Source organism: Dicentrarchus labrax, unplaced genomic scaffold, assembly GCF_905237075.1.
Source record: "Dicentrarchus labrax unplaced genomic scaffold, dlabrax2021, whole genome shotgun sequence".
Taxonomy (NCBI): Eukaryota; Metazoa; Chordata; class Actinopteri; family Moronidae; genus Dicentrarchus; species Dicentrarchus labrax.
Window position 1 is genome coordinate 17,870,052 of NW_026136709.1, and position 17,172 is coordinate 17,887,223.

Sequence of the window (17,172 nt, forward strand, 5' to 3'; positions counted from 1 at the left end):
TGGATTTAGGAAACTAACGGCAGACTGGAGGAGGGACTTCACTGTGAGAGATGTAGCAATTTTCTTTGGGGGAAAAAAAAAAAAAAAACGCTGGTTCGATATTGCCAGAGCTATTTTTCGGGGGCGGTATCTCTGACAAAAAAAAACAAAAAAACAACAACCTCTGTGTCTATTTTTTTCTCAAATCATGCCACGTTTGAGATTACGCCTGTGATGGGCTGAGCGATCATCATTCTCCTCCTGTTTACGCACAGCTGCCGCTCGGAGCAGGCGGACCGAGAAAGTTACCGAAGTTGTCTTTCCTTGTTCGCCATTCATTTTTTCTTTTTTATTTCCAAATTTCTGTGGCCTCCTCGACTTCATCTGCCCGCCCCAGCATGCTGGACTGACGTCTGAGGAATGGCATCGGCTGTGTTTGAAGGCACGTCGCTGGTCAACATGTTTGTCCGGGACTGCTGGGTCAACGGGATCCGGAGGCTCATCATCAGCCAGCGGGGAGAGGAAGAGGAGTTTTTCGAGATAAGGACAGAGTGGTCTGACAGGAACATTTTATACTTGCATCGGAGTTATTCCGATATGGGGCGGCTGTTTAAAAGACTGGTAGAGTCCTTCCCTGAGGACAGAAGAGACCTCTCCAAATGTCCACTGATAGAAGGTGGGTATGAAGGGGAAGTGATTGCACGTGACAGCTGTGGCAGGACATGATGACTTAGCTTTTAATACAGAAACAAGAGTATCAAAAATACCACAACTATTAATATACATTTTTAGGGTTACATTCTGGTCAGGGGCGTAGCTGCAAATTATGGGGCCATATGCACAGGAGGTGGCCCCCCTCAACTTTCTCTTCCTCTACACTACTGTGTTTTCTAGGGTTGCAAGTGATGATGGAGAGAAGAAACTCTTTGGCATTTTTGCATGATAAAATAATAAAATATCTAAATTATTGTAGATTAAGTTTCTGTCGATCAAATGACTTCCATCAATGTATATTTAAGCACATTTTGAAGTATCACATTATAAAAGGTTGATGGAAACTAAAAAAAAAAAAAAAAAAAAAAAAAATACTTCCTCATCAGGAGATGGAAACACTTTTTCAGAATAGATTCTTAGGTAACAAACATTTAACTCATGACTAATCAGCTGTTCTGGGTCTGACAGTCTCCTCATCGCTCAGGGCTCTTTAATACATATGCATCCATAATTGCTACACACAGATCTGATGTTAAGTTTCTTACATAAAATAAACAGAAATATCACATTTCCATCATGTTTTTCTGCATTGTTCTTCATGGTTTGAGGTTCGACTGGCTCTCTCTTTTGATTTTGTCATCTTGTTGCGATTGTTTTCCGATTGGAGAATTGGCTTGATGAACGTGATTTATCCACATTGTCTTTTGTTGGATTGCTCTGACTGATCACTGTTTTGGACTTTTAGGGTTTGCACCTTTGGCTCTACCATATCAGGAAAATGTTCTCAATAGTGTAGGAACATTTTGAGAAATTATTTTTTTCTTTGCATTTTTGTGGATTACAGTCAGATCCTGTTGTCTAACCAGCTGCATAAAAGTTTTCCAAATGCATAAGTGAGAACCATAAAAGCATTTCTTTCCACATACCTCAGCTGCTATAGATAGATGGCGCTTGTATAACTCCACTTACAAGTTCAGGGCAGCAAAATAAAAGAAGGGAAACATAGTCAACATAATCACTGAAGGTTAGGGCTAATCTGAACATAGCACACTTGCATGCCTTTGTTTGGACAGGTTAATATTTAACAAAGTCCACTTTTGGATGTCACACACAGCCTGCAGACCACAACACCAACATGCTGACAGCACGTTTCTAATCCTCGTCAATATTTGGGAACTAAAAGGCTCTATGGTCTGTAAGGTCTGCTTTCATCTCTCTGTGGCTCGAAACTTGGATTCCCCATGGGAAAACACCGAAAAGACCAACATTGACTTGTGCAAATTTGCTCCCTGCATCTGACGCATCATAATTCTTTAAGAGAAGTGCATGTTACTGGGCCATTTGAGCAGTAATTGTGTGGTGCTCAGAACGAACCTCAGTTCTGAGGCCTCATATCTCATTCAGTATTTGCAGAGAAAAGACTAAGGCTGTGATATCCAGATGTGAGGTGTCAGTTCTTGGTGTTGCCCCAGCATTTGGCTAAAATTTACATTTAACACGTATCACAGTTGACAGTAACACATCATCTAAATCTAAAATTTGGTTTTCTTAAAACAGTTCAAGGTTAAGATGCCTGATTCCTTGACCTGCCTACGTGGTTCTACTTTGAGCATATGAAACATGACATTGAAAGCTTGAAAGGTTATAATTAATCAAAAAGTCTTCTGCCAGTGCCATCTGGTAAAACTCTACAGCAAAGGTTTTGGCAGGGCTTTGTAGAGGGCAGTCTTTTGCCATGTAGCTCAATCCTTTGGCCCTCAGGGTCTGGATCTTTGACACCGTGGTGTTGTGGCACTGCCAATAGGTTTTGGCAGAGCTCCCAGCTGGTTCTGTGTGTATGATCCCCCCACACAGCCTCCTTGGCACTTCCCTTTTGTCTTTACTCACTGAGCCTATATGAATGTTTTGGAAACATCCCTTTAGTGGCGACTGGAAAGCTTTGCTTCCTGCCCATGCACTGAAATAGCTGACGATGTTGTTGACAGCTCGCTGCTTGGCCGCTGCCAGTGCAATGTGCAGTGCATTTTGGGAAGAGACATTTCGGATCTCATGACTCACTTTTCACTTCTTTTTTTACTGTCTGTCACCCTTTATAGTCTGTTTACAGCTAACAGTCAAATGAAACTGTGATATCAGCACTGAAGGGGACATCCATGTTACTTCAGTGACTGGATCTGGTTTGACAGTTTCATTGATGGATAGTAAGCCACAGGGCTAATAACATTCCCCTAATGGCTTTTCCCTTAATTCCTACCTTTGTTCAATATTTCATTTGCATCCCTTCTAATTGCCACTCAGATTAAAAGTCCCTGTGAAAAAGTGGAGCTCTGGCCTTTCTCAGTCCACTTTGCTCCAGTTCTGCTCATGTTTTCCTGTTTCTGTGCTGCGCCTAGGCAACAAGGAAGGCGTGCAGAGCTTTCAGACTGATGTCATGATGAGAGAGAGAGAGGGTGACTGGGAGAGGAGTGGGCAGACCATATTTAGTCCCTCTGGTCTGCGAAGGCCCTGTAACACTTACCTTACATGTGACCCCAGGGTGAACACATACAGGAAGTGATTACTCACGCTCCATGTGAGATTCCACAGAGGCGCATCGACACAGGCTTTGTCCAAAAACACTCCCTCTGTTACACCTTAAGAAACACACCAGAATACTTTATGAATCATCATTTCAGTTGGTTCATCATAGCACTGTTTGACATTTACATATTGCCAGTATTAAAGGAATAGTTTGACATTTTGGGGAAATATGCTTATGGACTTTCTTGCTGGAAGCCGAGAAAATCTATACCACTCTCATATCTGTCTGTTAAATATGAAGCTACAACCAGCAGTCGGTTAGCTTAGCTTAGCATAAAGACTGGAGACAGGAGGAAAACAGCTAGCCCGGCTCTGTCTAAAAGTAACAAAATACATTTACCAGCAGCTTTAAAGCTTTTTAATTGGGTTAGTCATTCCATTTTTTGGAATGTGGTCATGGTATTGATTTTACTGTTACAAAATGGAAACTTACATAAAATGCCATTAAGTGAATATAGTAGGTAGCGAATTGATTTTGGGCACACAGCCACAGACAGTATTTGTACTCGTACACACCGGGTACAAGAAATGCGTGTAACATAGTCTGACCTTCTCATGGACATGGATGCACACTGAGGTTTGATGTCCTCGTCTTGTTGACTGAGGCATCCAAAAATAAAATTGTTACGAAACTGTGGAGAGTTAGAGGTTAGATGTTGACAGATGGTATGGCTGCTGACATGTGCTTATCAGATCCCTGCAGAAGATAGCTGTGAAATAGCTTGTGCTTACAACATCTGATGACTGTTTAGATAATGTGTTTGAAGATGACTTGAACACAGTTGAGTCCCTTCTGCTACTGTGTTATTTCAGCTAATGGATGAAGTGGCTTGTCAACATGACATGTTGTCACAGAACTAACAGACGGGTAACTTTAGAGTGCAATTATGAAAATTATGAGGCGGGCACATGCTAAAATTCCATATGGCATCTATGTAAATACTGTTATTGTTACATTTTTACCAACTTGTTGCTCTAAGCAGATAAATAAGCTGATCCTCCAAAAAGCAGATGATTAAGAATAAAGGCGATTAAAAAAACAACCTAAAGCACTGTCTGGTGAAATAAATTTTGCAGCAAGATAATATTCTCTGAAGCCAAATGAAGTGCTTGTAGAAAACACTTTGACTTATTAGGGGCTGAATGGATAATCTCAGAAAGAAGACAGCAAATGTTGAATAAGCGCCACTGTAGGCAGGACCTCCATGCCGGAAATAAACTCTTTTACAGGAAACTGGAAGAAATACACTCAGGGACCCTGGTAGGAAAAAACATGCATTTTGTGTCTTTGAAGACTTTTTACAGGGGACAACCCTGTAATTGTAACAAACATAGCAAATCTGAGATGAAATATATACACAGATGAATATTTTTCATAGGTTTTGGAGATTAAACTGGTGATTTAGCGTGTGCCACAGTGGGAGGACAGGTGAAGTAGGAGGGCTGTCACTGGCAATCCAGCGGTGCACTGCAATTTTGTTATCTAGATTGATCATTTTGTACCGTCCGCCTGCTTGGACCGAGTCAGCAGTGCACACTGGAGGCTTGTGTCTTTTCTGACACTTTATTTTGATGGAGGAGACCCACATTAACCTCTTCAAAATCCCCCCAAACCCATTTTATTCACTGTTTTAACTTCAATCATTGGGCATTCTTTGGCAGAATGCAGAATAGAGATCAATATCTGATTCTAACCAGCATCTGTCATCCACAACAGCTTGCTTATATGAAAATGCAGCTGATTAAAATTGATATCCTTCTAATAGCAGCAGGTATGTGTTGGACCTGCTGTTTCTAATTGGAATTGTACATCATCAAATTGTGATCACACACAGAAGATTCACTGTGGTTACCACGATTAAGTCTTACACAACCTTCAATTTCCTGTGAAAGAATAAGCACCATACTTCTCTTTTTCACATCAAACAGATCTTTATTCTACACAGCCTGCAGTAAAAAGCATGCATACTTACACAAGACATGATGACCACTGAATTTTCAGTGTGTCCAGAAATATGAATTAAAAAGAAAAACATTATCTGCTTATGGTAGTATATTTGGTCTGCTAAACATTTTTACTTCCAACTCTATGTGTTTCCTCTCGGGACGCTCTCCTCCGGACTTTCCACATGAGCAAACTGTCTGAATGTTATAGTGTAGAAAAACAGCCTTTCAAGGTGATTAGAGAGCTTGTGATGATTGTCACCTAACACACCCTCTGATAATACATTCTTCCTCATCCCACTTTGTTCATCCCCACGTGCACCCTGGGTTGCGCTGTGTGCCTAAACCTAATAAATAAGTAATGTGCACTTGTTTGTGCTTCATTCCTAACGTTAGCGGCCTCCATGGCATAAACTTTTTTTTTTAACTAATCTGTGTACAAGGATAACAACTTACATGACTGGGTGTGGTTTATAGTCTCTGCGGCAAAGTTATCATCCAGGCTTTGTTTCCGTTTAAGATGCTGTTAACTGACACTGACTTGAAGCTTGTCAAGGCTCTATCTCTGAATCAAACATGAGAATCAACCATTTCACAAAATGGTGCAAACTCTGCACTATAACATATATCAAATGAATGGTTTCCAATATTCTTAACAATTTTTGTAGATAATCATTTTTTGTTATATAGCATACATGGGAAGGCCTGAATTTCATTATACAATCCTGTGTTGTAAAATTAATTAAATTACCTTGTATCCTTGTGTGTTGTACAGTTGCCTTCATTTAGCAACACATACGCACAACCATTGAAAAGGTAAAGTCAAGGGGGACCACATTGCTTACTGCTTATTAAAAACCTGACTCACAGCTGTTATGTTTTGCGGTTATGACAAATATAATATAATCCTTAAACATGGATGATTTGACACTGACGAAAAGGTCTTAAAGGGACTTTGTAAGTTTAATAAAAGAACATGATCCAGAGGCAGTCTGAGGTTCAGACTGGGCGGGAGTCTCACTTGGTTCTTAGTGATGATTTAACAGCCCAATCACTCTTCACCTCCCTGTGGGTATGATGTCATCACTGCTGGCCATTATAAATGGATGAAGCTGACTGTGCATAGTGTTGCTTTAGGCTCTCTTACTCAGTACTTCCATGTAACGGCAACCGCTGTGTGACTTGGTTTGGTCTGTACCACTTACATCAGACAGAGCCTCGTCAGTGTGGCTGCAGTCTTCATCATTATTCTCCCCACCACATCCCTTTGTCAGCGTGACAGTAAATGATGCTTTGCTGACTGCTCGCTCACATGGGCGGCAGTCTTGTCTTCTTGAAAGTGCTGATTGTACACTCCCACTGCCTCTTAAATTGCATTCCTAGTTTTCTGCAGGATTAACATGTAATCACAGACATTGTTCCACTGTTATTACTTTCCTCCGTTATTACTGCTCTTGTACAAATGTTTGCAGTCACACTGACACTTTATTCTGTGCTCTGTGTTCTTGTTCTAAACACAATGATAAGTAGTCTGTTTTTTTTTCTTCTCCTACTTGAGGTAAATATCAGCGAGCATTGTTTATAAAAAGGTTACTGTATTATAACAGACTACCTTTTCGCTTGGATTGGTGGGAACCTTTTTCCAGACGAGGGATAAATTCAGACCTGTCTGGCTTTTTGTGTCCTGACCCTGTGGACAGATAACAGTCTGATGGCAATAAAGGTCATAGCAGCTGCCCTTTTTTTTATCGCACCGGCACAGAAATTGTTATACTAAACATTTTTATTGCGTTCTAGTTTTTTTGGACTCTTTTGTTCAGTTTTGATTTTTTATATATTTAAAAATATTTTTTCTTATTGTCTAGGCTGTAGTTGTTGTATTGCAGAGTGGAATCAGGCTTCCTAAGGGGCAGAGAGAAAGAAAAATATATAAAAAGGGCACCAGCTACGTGTGGTGGGGCTCCAGCACACAGATAGTTGTGATGTATTTATGGTGAAACAGTCTCAAAAACGCTTTTCTATGATGTCAGGCAGCCTATATGGCATTGCCCCGCATGTTCTCCAGTGTATCCTAGAGCACACTTTTTCTTGCACATGCATTGGGCCACCATAGAGGGCACTTCATGTTTTGTCCACCAGTGTTATTTTATATTAGATAATGTTGCAATAGGTCTGCAGGTTGAAAACAACAATGTAAAATTACATTAAAAAAAGGATTGTAACATGAAAAAACATACACTTCTCTGACATGGTCACAACAAATTGTAAAGGTTATACACAAAAACAACCCAAAGGTAGGATTAATGACAAAACTGGTGTATTGAATTACAATAGATTGCACAATTTGTAATAAACCGTGTGTATTGTAAATGTAAATATTTTTGTGAAATCCATATTTGTTTTGTTTCAGGGCTTGTAAAAATCAAAGAGGCAAACGACATAGAGGAGAAATTGAACGAGGTGGAAAGACTACTGAAGAATGCGATCAATATGCCATGCAAGGTTGGTCGTTTACCCTTAAAAACGATATTTTATATCACTTTATTTGCATGTTCACTCTGCATTCAAATATTTTTATTATACCTCATGCTTGGGGGTAAAAGGTAGATGTGTGGAAACTTACAGCTATGTGGGCTAAATGACTAACAACCTGACTCCACAGTATTCGAGGTCAGAGGTGATGTTGACTTTCTTCGAGCGATCACCGCTGGACCAGGTGCTGAGGAATGACAAAGTCCACCGAATCCAGCCGTGCTTTCAGAGTCCAATCAAGATATCAGGTACATATCTAGTATTCTTTGGTAACACAAAGATGGCGCCACTGTTGTCACCCCTTATGTCACAATGACCTAACAGCTCATCAAATATCGCACTCTGTACCTTTTTAGAAATCATGCGGTCCAATGGATTCTGTCTGGCCAATACGGAAACCATCGTATTTGATCACAGTCTCCCCGAAGAAAAAGAGAGACCCTCATCCACCGACTCTGTGGAACATACGTGAGTATATAGTATTTTTTTTGCTATGAGCCAGCAGGTTGGTTGCAGTGAAATACAAATGACCTGCTTGTTTTCCACAAATATTTCAGTATTTGCTCTTGAGAGTACAGTAAGTGTGTTGAAGTCCTTGAATGTGACCCAACCCCAGGACCCCTCCACCCCCACAGGAAGTGTGTCTGTGCACCTCTTCCTTCCCTGGGTGTGCATAGGAAGTAAAAGAGGAACACATTCCTCTTGGTACTTCACACAAAACAAGACTTTACATAACTCTTAAACAGCTGAATTACCATTTACCACTGCAGTGCTCTGACCTTGTACTGGTAAATAAAGTCTATGGGTTGATGCTGACAATTAACGCAAGGCGTTAAATCAAATGCATCACACTTTTGATTCCTTTTCGTTACACTACACAGATTCATCCTGCCTTTGGAGTAATGTGTCTTTCATTTTATTGACAGATATGAGGACGGAACAGAGTTTTTGCCGATGGAAGCAGATGTGTGTGACGAGGAAACAGAAGCGTATGTCACCAACCTCTCCTACTACCATCTGGTCCCATTTGAAACTGACATCCTGGAATGAGGAACTGATGCCCGCTGATGGACATATGACGCTATCATTGAGGAAAATGTACTCTTAAATGGAACCTAGCTATGCAACGTTGCACATAGCTGCTCCAAGTAAATGCTGCTTATTCTAAAAACCTCCACTTTGTTTTTTGCCACTTTAAGCGACGTCACCGGTGTGCCTCATTCATAGCCTTACTTGAGTGAAAAAAAAGGAAAGTCGGGAAAAATACTGACTGGCTTTCAGGTGTTGTAACACAACCTGGAGGTCTGTCAATCCTTCGGCTGATGGAGAGGTTGCAGCTTGGCCTCTTCAGAAGAATTGAAATAGCATCAAACACATCAGTGTCCATGGTTTTGACTGTGAATGCAAGCAGAGGGTAGAGGGCTGCACATCAACCTACATTTGGAAACAAATTTACAGTATTGGACCGTTCACTGTTACTCCAGAATCACATCTCTGTTGTTTTGTGTTTCGCATTCATTCTCCAGTGGACCTCCATGATCGGGCCTGGTTGGCTAGGAGATGATGCATCTGCAAAGCCTGTTGTTTTCTCATTTAAACTGCTGCCTGAAGTGTTACTCACAGTGTTACCACTCTAGTGTTTTATTCCTGCGGGAACACAGGAAGCTGTCATGAAGCTCGATGTATGATGTTTGTTCATAGTGCAATTTCCACCAGCATTTAGGAACCTTTTTGTTTGTAAAATACCAGCTTAAAAGGATGGATAATTCCTGTTTTGTTGCTGTCATATGCAGTCGGTGCTTTGGTGTGAGAGTACTCCAGGCTACATTCACCCTGCAGGCACGAGTGGCCCAATTCAGATGTTTGCTAAAATGTGACTAAGATCTGTTTTTTTTTCATGCACAAATAACACAGAATTTGATCTTTTCAGTTCTGCTTGTGGTGGGTTTGTAGTATGAATGTAGCCTAAGGTCCAAGTGAGACTGCGTTTGATAACAGACACACAAGTTTTTCCAACACTTAAGGTAAAAGAATAGAAATAGAAATCATAGGGGCAAATGTCTTCTTCCTGATTTAGCATAAAACAAAAAAACCTGAATAATGAAGCCTTTATTCTAATGTGTTAGCATAAGCATTTTATATATACAGTCTCACTTGGTTCTTGGACTACTGTCAGATTAAAGAATATGAAATAAATATGTGTCATTACCATTTTTCCAAAGCAAAAACTTAATGCTGCCTTTTTGGATGTTGGTGAGATGTTTTTTGTTGTTGTCTAATAATAATGTAATATGTGTTAGTAATGTAGCTTGTAATGTTGCTTATTTTATGTTCATAAACAAATAATTTGATCTATTAGAGAACTGAGTCTTGCCATTATGTGGATCACTGAATCATCTCACCGCTCTTGTTGCCATATCATGAGTGATAAAATGGGGCAAAGAAAGCTTTTGTTTTATGGGTCAACTGAGGTCATATCTGACCCGTTCTGTAAGATGACGTGTGTGGGTTCAGTCAGACAGCTGACTGCAGTCTTACTGAATGTAGGAGTCTTCGGCTCGGCACCGCAACGGGGGGGGAACAAGTACTCTATTTATCTAAAGAAGACAAACGACCTTGCTGTACTAAAACTTTCTAAAGGAAAGTTGTATGAAAATAGGCAAACACTTGATTAAAATTCATGCCTTTTGTATGTTTTATGGGTCCTCCCACCATTAAGAGGTCGCTTTCACTTCTCGCTTTTTAAACTGTGGAATTCAGTGAAGCCTTGTGTGTGTTTTGAATGCAAGAAAGGCAAACCAATGTATATTTGTATAGGCTAACTGTAAGGAAGCCTATCTTTATTCATTGTTTTGACAGTTTTGTTAATGCAGAAGTCATTGTTGCCTTACAATGTGGGCTAACAGCTTGTGTGCAGTTTCTCTGCCCCCTTCCAAAAACAAAGGCATTCAACCCTCACAAACTTGGCACACGAGGCTTCCACAGGACGGGTCCCCCACATGAGTCTGTTTAGTAACACAGTCATGACCACCATTCATCCCATGAGAAAGTGCAGTTCTTTCTCAGGGTGCAAAACTATTTCTTTTTCTCTTTTCTTCAAGAATGACGTCTTGAATTGATGGATATTCTTTGGATAGGAAAGTTTATTGGGAAAAGCCTTGTAGAAAACGGTATATATATAAAGATTAATAAGATTCAATGGTAAAATGTCTCTCTTTCAAAGAACTGCTTCATGTTTATCAAGTCCTGAGTTCATATTTAAAGATCAAATATCTATTAAGACCTCTGTCAGCTTTGCAGGCTCGGGGAATGCATTATAAATATGACTTAGACGGTACTCAGCGGTGACAGGAGGGAGTAACACAATGGCTTTTACTCCAGTTTCAGTGACATTTTAAAAACATATCACTATCTCATTATGCCAGCATGGGGTGTGAGGATTCAGAGGAGCACAATGTGACAGATAATATGAAAATAATATGACACAAAAGCTTTTATTTATTTTGTAAACTTTATACACACTCTGTGAAGCTAATCTTGTAATTTCATTTATTTTTTTATGTGTAATTGTGAGATCTTTTTATGTGTAAATGTGTCAGAAGTATTGAATGAAGATTAATTTTAACCTTTGAAGTGTATTTGGTAACATGACGGATAACTTTAAAGCTATTCAGACAGTATTAGATACAAATTATTATTCTCAAAGCTTCTCAAAACAAATGTTTCCAATAAAAGATTGTGCTGTCAAGTGATGTTTTTTTTTGTGGAACTCATGATGGAAATACATTTAGTGGTCACACAGCATCGTTAGATAGACAAGGAACACATTTAACTGAAAGCTATCGTTAATAGTTACTTTACATATCAATCTTTTACATACAAAACATATTTAAAAAGTATAATGCAGTAACAGTTTAGAAATTGCTCCTTGGTGACAACTGCATTAAATTGCTGCTTGTATCTATCATTAGTGGTAATCAAATATTTATATAAATATTGATGTATAATGATAGGACACTGGCGATTGCTCAGGGGCCTAAACACAGGGGCCTCAAAAGCTCTGGCTTCACTGCATGTCAAAATTTGAAAAATTGATTCCTTGCAGATTTGTTTGGGGCTATTTCAGTTTATATTCTGCTCACATGCTACATATTTTCTAAATCTGGGGGCAGGAAGAGTATTTTAAGTCCAGAAGTATTTGTTGCTGCCATGTGTAGTCTGTTGTGTGCACTGAGCGTGGAGGCCGCAGGACACATTCACTATGCACAGAGGGTGGTAGATGTGGGGGGCAGTTGTTAGGGGCCCAACAGTAAAAAATTTGCCCTGGGGAATCTCTCCCCAGTTAATCTGGCCATAAAAATGAGCAGTGGTAATTTATGCAACTTTATAGTTCTGCTCCACTACATCTCAGAGACAAAGTCTGTACTTTTTACTCCACTACATTTGTCTGACAACTTTAGTTACTTTTCAGATTAAATGTTTTCTCTCCCTCAGCCTTAAACATCTACAGCAGTAAAACATACACATTAATTCAGCATTAATCAAAAACATGCGAGTAACAAACAGACAGAGACCCTTTTATGGCATAATATTTTAAGTGAATGTTGCTTTTAAATCATACAAATACTTAAGTAATGTTTTGGACATTTACATTTAGTTACATTTAGTACTGTCTCTCATTTCTAATAATGAGTACTTCTAATACCTGCATGCTGATGATAATACTTGATAAGTATGTTGAATGCAGGGATCTACTTGTAAAGGAGTTTTCTTTTATTTTTAAAGTAGCATTGCCTACAGTAAGTAGAAGATACAGGCAGTGAGGATTTGGCCTGTTGCCCCTGTTAATAATCCGAGAGCACCACCTTGTGGTGTGTATCCGTATGACCAGTATCCCTTTATCCTATTCTAATACAGTTAAATGTAGATTATGTTTTGATAAATAAACATGATTACATTTTACAAACTACATGGTCTGCTACCATGTTCATCACATCTTCCACAGTATTCTATGGTGGTCAATTTAGGTCTAGAGATAATAAATAAAAAAAAGTAAAAAAAAAAAAAAAGTACTGATATTATTGGAAACTTAAATATAAATACTTAAATATAAATATAAATAAATATCTTAGCAGCAGTTATGAGGTTTTAAATGTAATAAAAATGTTTTAATACTAACATTAAGTCATATGCAGATGTTGCTGCCTGACGCCTTCAGGAGTCTGCGTGACCCCGCGCATGCGCAAAGTGTCCCGATTTAGCCGCTGTATTTCCTGCTTGCTGTTTCCACTCGAAGCGATGGCAGAAGTGAAAGCTTCCTTGTTTTATGGAGGTACGTTCACTCTTTTATCTCATGTACATTTAACACTAGACCATACGTGTTGTCACGGCATTAGTTAAAATGACCCTTAAGGCTCCCCGTAGTTGTAACCGTGAAGCAAAAAATGATGCCCAGTTAGCTGGGACGACAGCTTTAGCTGGGGATGCTTCAGTCATGAGGTTTCAGGCTGGAGGGCAGCAGAATGGAGACGGTGCAGCTCATGTTCACGCTGAGATACGGTGCTTTCTTTCTGTTTCCATGTCACAGTTGTAGCGGCTGTCCTGAGTTCAGCGGTGCTTGCGTTTGTTGAAGATCTGGATGACACGTAAGTGATGCACTCCTGACTGCTGTGCTGTTGAAACATGTCACCTTCCCGCCTCTGTGACATTATAACGCTGCAATGCAACTTCCAAGTTTTGCAGAACAGACTTGATGTGGATGCAATTCAATGCTTAGTTCTGCCTTGTCACTGTTAGAGAGAATAAAACATGTTATTCTGGTTTATCTGTGTAACTTGTGCATATTTAGTTTGATGCAGTTTTACCCTATTTTTTAAGGGTTTGTCACATTTATCACAAGCTGCATGCGTACAATAAGCAGATATGAGTTATTTAAGGCAGTAAAACGCAGTGATGCCTGCAGTGAGAAGTCTGTAGAGATTATGTCTCCTGTGTATTTGTGTTTGTGAGATCCTCTAATTTGCCTCTTTCAGCTTTTTCTGCAACCTTCTTACAAATAACTTTTCTCATATCCACATACTTTGAATAATAATCCTTCTTCTGTCTTGTATATAGTATATGATTCACTAAAATGGCTAAAATGTCATTAATTATTTTTTTTGTGACAGATTCAAAGAAACAAGAGTGAACGACGTCTGGCTGGTTGATGTGAGTCTGACATTACACACACACACACACACACAACCAGTCTGGATCCATTCAGCTATGCTTTACTTTATATCCAGCACGCCACTGTCTGGATCATCCCTTGCGGAAGTGGCAGAGCAGTCATGATGGGATGTAGTAGAGTAGGAGGGTGGGGGCCGGAGGGAGTGTGCAGACTGTCCTCTGTGAATGAGAAGTCATGCATGCTGGGCAAAGCCAGGGGGCTCGAAGGGGTTTATATCAGAGTTTGTGTCTGGGTCCGGAGTTTCACTCCCAGTTGCAGGAGTGAGTCCTCATGCTGGGAAGTTTCAGTACTATGTTAATTGGTGATGTTATTTTTTCTTCTGCACACGTTATTGTTATTTCTTAAACTGAACTCAAATATGAGGATATGGAAGGTGTTCAAAAAGTTTAAATTAAAAGCAAATTGGCCAAATCCACCACTAATCAGTATGTTTATATCAATGGATCAAATGTAAATGTGTATAAAGTGTATTTTCCAGTCATTAAGTCAATCATCAGCCAACTCTGCAGCTCTTTTCCGGAGATTTAGCTTATCGTTTTGGCTTTACAGCACTTTAACTATATGGTTTAGTTTCACCGCTCTCGTCAGCCCTGTTATCTGAAGGCCTTGGCAGCTGTTTGCAGCAAAAACACCAAAAGCCATACGACAAATCAAACAATGAACCCAGTGTTTCACTATCGACCCAGTGCTAAACAGCAGAAGGACAAAGTTAGCGAGTGGCTGGTGAATGTAGTGGAGTATTAAGCAGCTTAGAGCAGTCAAGACCAAACAGAGCTAAAAAAAGAGTGCATATTGGTCTTATATTTGTCAGGTAGCCAGAACTATGGATCCAATCAATAATAATGTTGCTCTATGAGTGCTGGATGTGCAAATAGGAAATTGTTTGCCAACACGTAAGCTATAGCAGGTTTACAAGGTGTGTGTGTGTATAAGGTATATGATGACATGGCTGCGTGTCTATTAGCTTTTCATAATGAATCTGTGCCCCCAAAAACAATTAATTCAGCTTTAAGTAAAAAACTAGTAGGCTAAACACAGGTGTTACCAGTGATACTAATTAAGGTCACATTTAGTGTAGCAGAGCCTTTCCAGTAGGCCAACATGCACAATATCAGGGACAGAACCTTAATTACTATCATTTGTAACACCTGTGTTAGCAGCCGTATGGACCCAGCTACAGCTGTGACAACGTTTCATTGTCATTTTGAGCTTAAAACACCTATTTCAGAGATTACATCAGGGGGTCTTTTAAAGAACTATAGTGGCAACAACACAGCAAAGCTCTCAAAACACTTTTAAAGCAATAGGCAAGAAAATAATTTCAATCTATTTCAGTAGAAGCACACAGTATTAAACAACCACTTTACATTTCATTTGATTTATTGTTGTGCTTTTAAAAGTCCCATTGTCCAATAAGGTAGAACTAAAGTTGTGTGTAGTAAAATGTAGTATTTTACCAGGTGTAAAGTGAAGTGTTAGTAAAAAAAACAACCCTGGCCTAAACACCGAATTCATCACAGTAATGTACAAAAATATGTGTATAACTCTAAAAGACTATAGACTTTATATAAATGTTATATTTTGTGTGATTTATACATTATATTGAAATGCTGATAGTATGTTGCACCTGATCTAAACATTGCTTTCTTCTCCTGGTTATTTCCAGTTCTACGCACCGTGGTGCGGCTACTGTAAAAAACTAGAGCCAGTATGGCATGATGTGGGAGCTGAGCTGAAGAGCTCTGGGTCGCCGGTCCGCGTGGGAAAGATGGATGCCACTGCTTACTCTGGTGAGCACATGATAAAGTACTTTAATGTCTTCCCTTGGAGCCTCTTTGTCCCTCAGGTGATTATTTCATGTGCTGGAGACAAAGATTCAACCTAATTGACTGTATTGTTCAACAACATGATGGTGTCCTGTATGCAAAAGGCTCACAGGTGTTATTAAAAGCACCATAAATATAAGTCCATGTTATGGTTATTGTGACATTATCATGACATCTCCAGTTGTTGTTGTTATGGCAATATTTTTTGCCACAATAATCATACAGTTAAATATGTGTTGTACCAGTAAACTTAGAATAATGTTGCATCATAATCCACTGGGCTTTTAAAAGAATAGTTCAACATTTTCATTTTGGCTCTGTCCAAAGCTAACAAGCAAGAGGGTAACTAGCAACGTGAGAGTGGTTTCAATCTTCTACAAGAGTATCAACAAGAAAGTCATTATGTGTAAGTCCCAAAATGATAAACTGTTCTTTTGAACATAAATATTTGAGATGCTTTTTCCTGAGCTTACACTGTTTTAATAGTGCGTTTGAACCCTGTGAGAAGCTGACAACAGGAGACATAAAACCTCCAGATTTTACTATGATTATTTTTTGTTTGAGATACTGAATGTTTTTTTTTCATGTTGCAGGAATGGCGTCAGAGTTCGGTGTCCGTGGTTACCCCACAATTAAACTGTGAGTGATGCTCTGAGGTTTCATTATCTTAAGTTAAAGGTGGGGTCAGTCATTTTGGAGAATTGAGATTGAGATTATTGAGTCTCATTCCCAGGTTGTTGAATACTAACGCTTTGTGGTAAATGTCAAATAAAGTGGCTCACAGTGGGCCAATCAACACAACAGATGGCGTTCGTGCTCCCTGGGAATGAGACTCGACAATCAACTATCTTTCTCCAGAATGACTGACCCCACCATTATATTTAAAACTAAAATCTTCCACTTAGAAGCAACAAAACTTTTGTTTTGTGTAATTTTATATTTGAAATAACCATGCACAATTTTAAGTTGTTTTTTTCTTTTGCAAATTGCTGAGATCTTCTTAACCCCTCAGTGCAGCTTTGAAAAGGCCTTGAGAAATCCATATGAGATTAAAAGGTTTATTGAATTTTGTACGGACCTGCAGGGTCTGGACACAGTATGATAATTTGTCAAATACTGCAAATTACGGCACACTATTTCTGTGAAGCCTCTAATGTTAAGCGGAGAGGCATTGATTCAACGAAATAGTCTGAGGCTGTAATTTGTGATTTTGGTGTATTATATTGTCTACTGTAGCCATTACTTTGCCCCTGCTCCCTTCACCCTCCATCCCGAATGTCTTTACTTACGTTTGTATTGTGTTATTATCAGGATATTTTTACCCCACTGTTGTGTTCTTTCCCTTGAGGTTTGGCCTGTTGAGATGCC

At 39.4% G+C, this 17,172-nt stretch overlaps 2 protein-coding genes across 2 annotated transcripts in view; both read left to right on the top strand.

Moving 5' to 3' along the window:
* Positions 1–5: 5 nt before the first annotated feature.
* pxdc1b (PX domain containing 1b) lies at positions 6–11,497 on the top strand. Its single transcript, XM_051410964.1, has 5 exons — positions 6–655; positions 7,628–7,719; positions 7,880–7,997; positions 8,106–8,217; positions 8,676–11,497. The coding sequence occupies exons 1-5, from the start codon at positions 400–402 to the stop codon at positions 8,797–8,799; spliced, it is 702 nt and encodes a 233-aa protein (XP_051266924.1). The 5' UTR covers positions 6–399; the 3' UTR covers positions 8,800–11,497.
* Positions 11,498–12,973: 1,476 nt separating this feature from the next.
* The window catches only part of LOC127369372 (protein disulfide-isomerase TMX3), a 32,068-nt gene continuing 27,869 nt past the window's right edge, over positions 12,974–17,172 (top strand). The window contains exons 1-5 of the mRNA XM_051410657.1: positions 12,974–13,081; positions 13,337–13,394; positions 13,917–13,956; positions 15,645–15,768; positions 16,398–16,443. Coding sequence (XP_051266617.1) covers positions 12,988–13,081; positions 13,337–13,394; positions 13,917–13,956; positions 15,645–15,768; positions 16,398–16,443 — 362 coding nt within the window. The 5' untranslated portion in view covers positions 12,974–12,987. The remainder of the gene's footprint in view (positions 13,082–13,336; positions 13,395–13,916; positions 13,957–15,644; positions 15,769–16,397; positions 16,444–17,172) is intronic.